Genomic DNA, 9046 nt, shown 5'->3' with positions numbered 1-9046 from the left:
TTCATACACTTTCATACTTCTTGTTTCAAGCTTTCACGTCTCAATTTTTTTTTATAGTATTTATTACTTATTTTTTTTTATTTTATTTACTTTTATTTTGTTTTATTTATTTATTTTTTTTTCTTTTCACCACATTCATGCATATATCGTTAATTGTAGTAGGGCATTGGAATCTCGTGAGTTGTGCACACAAATATGGGATCAATCAAGTCACTTTGTTTCAAAGAAAAACTATCTTTGCTAAAATAAAAAAATTAGAAACGCAAAGATTGAAAGACACAATTCAATTAATGGAGAAATCACAATGTAGGACTTTTGCTAGCAAGTATGGTAAAATTTTGGATTTGGCAATGTAGAGGTACCTGTTGACGTTGTTATGTCCTTAATCCAATATTATGATCCACCTCTAAGGTGTTTTACTTTTCGAAACTTTCAACTGGCTCCTACTATAGAAGAGTTCGAAGAGATCATGAGGTGCCCTTTGGGAGATAAAAAACCATATATGTTCTTAGGACATCATCCAGCTGTATCAAAGGTGGTCTCGGTGCTAGCAGTAGAAGAGCATGAATTAATAAAGAAAAAGCAAAACAGAAATGGTGTGGAGGGATTTCCACTATCCTATTTAGAAGCTATAGCTCGATTGTTGGCAGCTAGAGGGAATTGGGAGACTTTTATGGATGCGCTCGCCACCATGCTGTATGGGATTGTATTGTTTCCGAGATGCGAGGAGTTTATAGAGTTTACAGCAATTGATGCATTCTTAGCCTTCAAACACAAAGGAGAAAGTCCTGTGGTTTCTATCTTAGCAGATGTACTTCATACATTGAATGCATGCCATGCAAAAAAGGGCGAGAAGGTATTATGTTGCGTACAAGTTCTCTACGTTTGGTTAGTCACTACTATCCTTAAGCAAGCTGACGGGTCATTTTGTCCTTTTGAAAATTTTAGAAATTGTTTCTCCAAGAATGACATAAATTGGCAATCATATTTGGCGTGCTTAGAGGAATCAAAGATTATATGGTGCTCAAAGTGGAAGAACGTCTCTAAAATGATATGGCATTGTGGAAATTTTCCCAATGTTCCTCTTATGGGGACAAGGGCGTGCATAAGTTATAATCCTATATTGGGAATGAGGCAACATGGATATCCTATTTGGGGAGCGCCATCAGAAAATGCTATCACTCCTTTTCTAATACCAAGCTTGAGTTTGGAAAATGGAGAAATGCTGGCGAAGGTTCGACGGGCTTGGGACAAAATAATAAAAAAGGACTTGACCATTAAAAGCAAAGAGGATGTTGAAGGTAGTTACAAGCAGTGGTTACAGAGAAGAGTTCACACTATTGGACTACCATTTCCAGAGTGGGGCATGAATATTGAGGAGGATGGCGGGCTTGCCCAAAACCTTGAAGAAGTTCTGAGGTTAGAAGCCACCTTAGAAAAGATGAAAAATGAAAAGGAGAAGCTTCGAGAAACATTAGAAGAAACTAAAGTAGAAAAAGAGAGGCTTCAAGAAACGTTAGATGAAGTTAAAAGAGAAAAGAGGAAACTTCAAGAAATGTTGGAAGACACTAAAGAAGAAAATGAGAGACTACGAGATGAGAGCTTTGCAAAGTAATGATCCCTAGAGAAGGCCTTGAAGAAAGCTCGGATTGACGAATGATGCAAGGAAATGGTCAGAGGTAGCTTAGAGGAGACCAAGAAGCCAAACTTTGGAAGAAAACAAACAACTGAAAGAATCACTGAAGAATGTTAGGCTAGCACGCCAAAATATGCAAGCTCAATTAGAAAATGTGAAATAGAACATGAAGAAAGTAATTCACGAGTATGAGGGGAAGATTATAAAAGCAAAGCAAGACTTAACCATCATATATCATGAAGCTTTGAAGTAAGAACAAACCAAGCTACAAGAGAAAGAACATATCATAAGATCCTTATTTGAGAATGGTAAAGTTTGGATGGAACGCTTTGCCGCGATACTTAGAGGAGGACAACATCTCCCACGACTCTTAGCTCGGGCTGAAGCAATGGCATATGTATTTTCCACCCCTATGGAGATATATCAACTTTTTGAATATTGTGAAGATATGATAGATTTGATGAGGGAAATAATTAGCCATCGTTGATGTATTTGAAGTTTATTTCTTTGTTGCTTTGAGACAATAATGTTTTTTTGGCTTTGAAGTTATAATAAGAGACAATTTGATTTTGATCTCATATTCACGTGTACTTTAAGACTCACAAGATTCCAAACATTAGTAATGCAAGCATGTTTTTCCCCTTCTTCTTGCATACTCATAACATTTATATTTAAACTGTTGGCGCTTATAAAATAAACGACTCAAACAAAAAGTCTTGTTCCGCTACACCCTTACAGGACTCGTGCAAACAAAAACCTCATGGAAGATTGGGAAGGTGCCCACGAAGAAATGAAAGCAGAGATTCACCAGCTGAAGGACCAGATAGGTCAGATTTTGGAAGCCCTTAAAGGTTTGAGTATCGACAAAAGCCCTGCTATCGAGAGCAAAGAGGGAACCTCTTCGTACTGATGATGGATTGACCCCAACCAAGGATGGAGCCACATGCTTAAGAAGAGTAAGCATGTTTAGAAAGGAAGTTCACTAATCCTTCATCCCTTTCATTTGTGTTTGTTATTTTTGATTCCCTAATTTGACTTAGTTGAATCAACTTTAGTTGACTTGTTGACATTTGACTAGGTTTGACTTGTTGACTATAGTTGACTTGACTTAAGCCAACATGCTAATCTATGTTTATTTGCTTTGTAGGTTAATTAGGAGGAAGAAAGCAAGGCTAGGTGGCGCATGGTGATTGGGGAGCATAAATGATGTGGAGGAGAGAATAAAGCAAAGGCATAAAGCATAAAGAAAAAGCCATAAGGCAAGTGTACCTATGTACCTTTGGTCTCCTTTGTTTTTAGCACACTATGGCCACTTTTTGTAGACATATGAGACACATTCTTTGTCTCCTTTTGTGCTAGAACGAAATTAGCCTTGCACGCACCATAGTTAGCTCTTTTGTCTCTCATTTTTGTAACCTTATTTGACCTAGTTTCTAGAAGCTAGGGTTAGGTTTTTGTAGAGACATCCTTAGGTATCTTTCATTTGCTTAGAGGCCCCTAAACTCTTCTATATAAGGGGTGCTACTAGACATGTAAAAGGGTTGAACATTTTGAAGTAAAAGCACTCTTGTGTCTCAACCATTTGTGAGAGTTTCCTCCCTAGGGAGTGAATAATTTTAAGCCTTATCTGGCGGCACACATTCACTCATCTTCAAGGTTGCCATGGCTTCTAGCCTAGCCTTGTAGTGGCGTGCTTCTCACATTTTCACCATTTCTTTCCTTTCCATTTTATATTTTATTCTTCCTTTAATTGTTCTTGGTTTTCTATGGTTTATATGCTTTCCATTTCCTTTTTTTTTTAATCAATCCATCATCTTCTTCTCTTGAGCTTGTGAAAGGAACCTTCACATCTAGATAGCTTGCTATCTTAATGTCCAGTGGGGACTTCACTTAGCTTTCTTAATCAACTCACACCATATTCAATTATCTTAAAAAGGAACAAGATAATCTTTCATCATTTGGTATGTACAGCTTTGGTTGTCCTTGAATATGGTGTTTTCATGTTCTAACCTTGTCTTGTGTAGCTATCCTTGAATGGTCCACATAAAAACAATGCTGGCAGAAACTGTTCACGATTTTAAAAGATTAAACTGCACCTGCTCAGTGGTCCAAAAATTACGTTCTTGATGTCCAAAGAAAGCTTTGTTAGTCTAGTTTTTAACATAAAACGAACCAATGCATTTGGAGTTCTGTGGAGAGAGTTATGATTGAAATAGTGAGCAAAGGTCAAAGCTGCCGAGATCACCGCGAATCAACGTTTTTCAGGTTATGTTGGATAGTTTTGGCTACTATTTTTGTTACTCTTCTTACTCCTAAATGTTGTTGGATAACATGTCTTTGTGTGCTTAACATTGACCTTCATTTCCAAAAGTTTAAAAGCATGATAGCTACATGTTTGGGTCTTTAAATGTGCCTAACTTTTGCTTAAGTCATTAGTCATATGTTATCTTGAAGTTTTCTTATTCTTGTTTTTCCAAGTATTTGAATCTTGCTTTCACTTTATATCTTGCTTGATGTATGCTCCATGAAATTGATTTTGGTCTAAAACTTGAGGAACTAAGTGTCCAAGCCACCTAAAACTCTTTCTCACTATTTTATGAAACTGGTTGTGAAAGAAGAAAATTTTCAACCAATTTTTCCCTAAAAACTGAGAGCAACCTTGCTCCTTGGTGAACTAAAAGTGTGTTTTTCACTAGGTGTTATGCTACTAGTTTTCATACTTGAGAATTGGGTGATATTGGCTAATTAGTTCCATGCTTTAACTTGGTTATGATCTTTCTTGGTATATGCATGATTCAAGACTTGAATATGCTTGTCAAGTACTTTCCATAGAGTCTTTAAAATGTGCTTTTCTTGTTTTAGTCTTGTTAAAAGTTTTGTCTCAAACTTTTCTTCTTTAGAGTTTAGCTTTCCTTGTTTTTGTGCTTTTCTTGCTTGTCACTAAGTGTTCTTTGTTTTGTCTTAGTAGTTTTCTTTTCTTGAAACTCTTGGGATGTTGTGGCTGAATCACTTGTCTTGCATTTGAAAGGTTTTGAACAAGTTTTTAAAAGTGTTTGCTTCACTCCTTTGGAGGAGCTTTGAGTGTAGCCTTGCCTTGTTACTTTGGGAGAGTGATCTAAACACTTGGGTTGCATTTTGGGTTGGAATTGGTCTCGGTTTTCATGTTGTCTAACCCCTAATTCAATTATTTTGTCTTGGCTTTGAGTGTTTTGTTGTAGGAATTATGGCAAGTTCATCAAATGCACATACTCCAAACAAAAACAATACATTGATGAGATTGCTTCGGGATTTGGAGTTGTCTAGGAAGAAGTCCTGTGAACAATTGAGAAAAGAAAAGGAGCATAGTGAGCTAAGAATCCATGAGCACATTCCAAGGCTTGAAGCTAAAGAGCAAGAAAGAGAGGCTAGGAAAAGAGGGCATTCTAGGCGCAACCCATCACGAGAAAAGCAAACTCCAAAGATTCCTAAGTTGAAAGTCGAAAATGACCCAAACATCTACATTGAGTGGGAACAAAAAGTGGACCAAATTTTTAACATTCATGTAGTTAGTGATCAAAAGCAAGTAGATTTGGTAATCTTAGAGTTTGAGGATTATGCCATGACTTGGTGGCATCAATTATGTATGGACAATATTAACCAAGAGTCACTCGCGACTTCTTGGAGGGACCTTAAAATTTTGATGTGCGCTACATTTGTTCCTTCCTACTATAGGAGGGAGAATCTTTTGAAGCTCCAAATGCTTCAACAAGGGTCCATGTGTGTGGATGAATATTACAAGTTAATGGAGTCCATGCTTCTAAAAGTAGGACTCCAATTTGAAAGTGAAGAGGAAAAGGTAGCTAGATTTGTGAGTGGGTTAAGGAGGGACATACAAGATTTAGTAGAGTTATATGAGTACTCCTCTCTTGACAAAGTTTTACATTTGGCCACCAAAGTTGAAACTCAATTGCAAAAGAAAAAAGAGGCCAAGAGGAGTGGTTCATACAATGACTACTATTCTAGTACTTGGAAAGATAAAGAAAGAAAACATGATAAATCACCACCCAAGAGTTACTGATAGAGGCCGTAGCCCACCAAATTAAAACATATTAAATGCAGTATATGAAAGTGAACCAAGTCGTCTCCCAACGACCAATATTTTCATTCAAAGCGAAATTTCCAGATGAACACAACAATAACACAAGGGGGGGGTTTGATAGATTTATGGATGCAATGCACAATTGAAAACTTCAATGCAGACGTGTAAAATTAATGTAAAAACAGTGTTGATTCGTTGCTTCAAATGAACATCCACCAATCACAGTTTACAACTCAAAATTGTTATATTAACTCTAATGAGACCCAAATTAATTACTAAGTGCAAATGAACTCGAACTCAAGTGCAATTAAGCAAAGCACACAACCATGAATCTGCTACAGTTCACTAAGCATGAACACATAATGATTCCACTCTGCAAATTAAGCAAAAACAGAACGGTTTCTTCATTTAAACCCAACGCAAATTCAAAATTGAGAGATTAACATAACTCCACCGAACAAAACACTAATCTCAAGGTTTCAATCCATTCTCTGCAAAGAATCAACACGCAAATTTAGTTCCTCATGGAATCCGAATAAGGCTTAAACATAAATTTTGATTCAACCATCCAAATGAGTGCAAATTGATGCAGAAAACCTAAATTGGTGCAGGAATCGAAAATGAGCAAGGAAAGAAAGGGGCAACAACGAAAACAGAAACAAAAAGTGAGAATACTTCAGTATAAATTTTACCCAAACGGTAGAAAACATTAATACAACTTCAATGTATTGTCCAAGGCTCATAAAACGTGAAAAACCAATGGAAAACGTGAAAAATTCGCTTGTGCCACCATGGGTCACCTTCCAAAGCTTAAAAACAACAAAAATGGAGGTTTAAGAGAGTGTGGAAGAAGAAGGAGCGGCTGGTCTCCCCCATGCAGACCTAATTTCGTGATCATATCACCTCTGCCACTCTTATTTACAAAACTGCCACTCTGCCACTCAGATTTACAAAAATGCCACTCTGGGCCTCAAATGTTGACCTATTGACTTTGCTGACGTGAAAATGACATGGAAATGATGTGGCAATGATGTGGAAAGTCTCTTCAACTAAATATTAATGTCCAAGCTCCAAAATTGCTTCACCCAAATACCTAAAAATAATCAAAAACAAAAATTAGGCCAAATAATATGAAATTATTCCAAATTCGGAACAATGGCCCAATAAAGCCCAACAGATGAAGAACACTCTAATGATGAACAATTAAGCACTAATCAACTGTCTAATGGGTACACAAAGGCTAGTGGAATGGAAGAAAATGATGACTCATCAAAATCGACCACACTTACCCTTTTGCACTCCTGGACAAAATTAAAGAGTAAAGCAAAGCAAGGACATCACAAACATATCAAGAGAGACAACAACACACAAGACAAACATACACATGACAAACAGACTCGACACAGACAAATTAAAACACATGTAACACAGAAGGATTCAAAGCTGCAAGGTATCCATGAACATCATCCATGCAATTCAAAACATGTCAAGTACTCAGTTCAGCTCAAGGAGATAATTGAAAGCAACATAACCTCACGAAATATGCACTATATGATGAAGGATTTACCCCAATCAAGGATGAAGGCACATGCTTAAGCAGACTAAGCATGTTTAGAAAGGAAGTTCACTAATCCTTCATCCCTTTCATTTATGTTTGTTATTTTTGATTCCCTAAGTTGACTTAGTTGAATCAACTTTAGTTGACTTGTTGACCCTTGACTAGGTTTGACTTGTTAACTATAGTTGACTTGACTTAAGCTAACATGCTAATCTATGTTTATTTGCTTTGTAGGTTAATTAGGAGTAAGAAATCAATGCTAGGTGGTCCATGGTGATTGGGGAGCATAAATGATGTGGAGGAGAGAGTAAAGCAAAGGCATAAAGCATAAAGTAAAAGGCATGAAGCAAGTGTACCTATGTACCTTTGGTCTCCTTTGTTTTTAGCACACTTTGACCACTTTTTGGAGACATATGAGACACATTCTTTGTCTCCTTTTGTGCTAGAACGAAATTAGCCTTGCACACACCATAGTTAGCTCTTTTGTCTCTCATTTTTGTAACCTTATTTGACCTAGTTTCTAGAAGCTAGGGTTAGGTTTTTGTAGAGACATCCTTAGGTATCTTTTATTTGCTTAGAGACCCCTAAACTCTTCTATATAAGGGGTGCTCCTAGACATGTAAAAGGGTTGAACATTTTGATGTAAAAACACTCTTGTGTCTCAACCATTTGTGAGAGTTTCCTCCCTTGGGAGTGAAACTTTTAAGCCTTACCTTGCATAGCAAGTGGCAGCACACATCCACCCATCTTCAAGGTTGCCATGGCTTCTAGCCTAGCCTTGTAGTGGCGTGCTTCTCACATTTTTACCATTTCTTCCCTTTCCATTTTATGTTTTCTTCTTCCTTTAATTGTTCTTGGTTTTCTATGATTTATGTGCTTTCCATTTCCTTTTCATTTTGAATCAATCCATCATCTTCTTCTTTTGAGCTTTGTGAAAGGAACCTTCACATCTAGATAGCTTGCTATCTTAATGTCCGGTGGGGATTTCACTTAGCTTTCTTAATCAACTCACACCATATTCAATAATCTTAAAAAGGAACAAGTTAATCCTTCATCATTTGGTATCTATAGCTTAGGTTATCTTGAATATGGTGTTTTTCATGTTCTAACCTTGTTTTGTGTAGCTATCTTTGAATGGTCCACATAAAAACAAGGCTTAAATAGTCATTTGGTCCTAGTTTTGGTCGACTTTTTTCACTTTGGTCCTACTTTTGAAATTGTTTTCAATTTGGTCCTACTTTTCGTTATATTTTTTCAATCAACTCCTTTCCGTTAACTCCGTCTAAATCGTTAACGGATGTGAACAGTAACTGCCACGTGTCATTTTGTGATTTTTTTGATTTTTTAAAATTTTTTTTTAAAATTTTTTAAATTTTTTGAAAATTTTTTTAATTTTTTTTAAAATGTACACGTGTCAAGCTCATATTATGCCATGTGTCATTATTGATTTTTTTTTAATTTAATTTTTTTAATTAAAAAAAAATCCACATGTCAAGCTAATATCATGTCACGTGTCAGAATCATATTTTTATATTCAATTTGGTCCTAATATTCGTTATTTGTTTTCAATTTGGTCCTAGTTTTTTTTTTTAGTTTAGTATTTTTTTTCCTCTCCAAAGACAAAATATAATTTGTATATAAATGTGGCTTAATTGCAGTTATATGAATATTCTTATTAAACAACATATTTTTATTAAATATTTTTAATTTAAAATTAGAGTTTGTTTAAAATTAAATATTTTTAACCTCTTAAAATTTGAAATTAATGGTGTTA

General features: G+C 35.9%; 1 protein-coding gene across 1 annotated transcript; it reads left to right on the top strand.

Annotated features, from left to right (window-relative positions):
- Positions 1 to 376: 376 nt before the first annotated feature.
- On the top strand, positions 377 to 1615 carry LOC146884192 (uncharacterized). Its single transcript, XM_085665890.1, has one exon. The coding sequence runs from the start codon at positions 377 to 379 to the stop codon at positions 1613 to 1615; it is 1239 nt and encodes a 412-aa protein (XP_085522016.1).
- The last annotated feature ends 7431 nt before the right edge of the window (positions 1616 to 9046 follow it).

This window comes from Vigna unguiculata, chromosome 8, assembly GCF_037176805.1.
Source record: "Vigna unguiculata cultivar grain cowpea cultivar isolate G323 ecotype 2 chromosome 8, ASM3717680v1, whole genome shotgun sequence".
Lineage (NCBI taxonomy): Eukaryota > Viridiplantae > Streptophyta > Magnoliopsida > Fabales > Fabaceae > Vigna > Vigna unguiculata.
This window is presented reverse-complemented; position numbering and strand designations above follow the sequence as displayed.

Excerpts from the sequence above, each read along its gene's own strand:
- LOC146884192 (XM_085665890.1), top strand. The coding sequence starts at position 377 with ATGTCCTTAATCCAATATTATGATCCACCTCTAAGGTGTTTTACTTTT.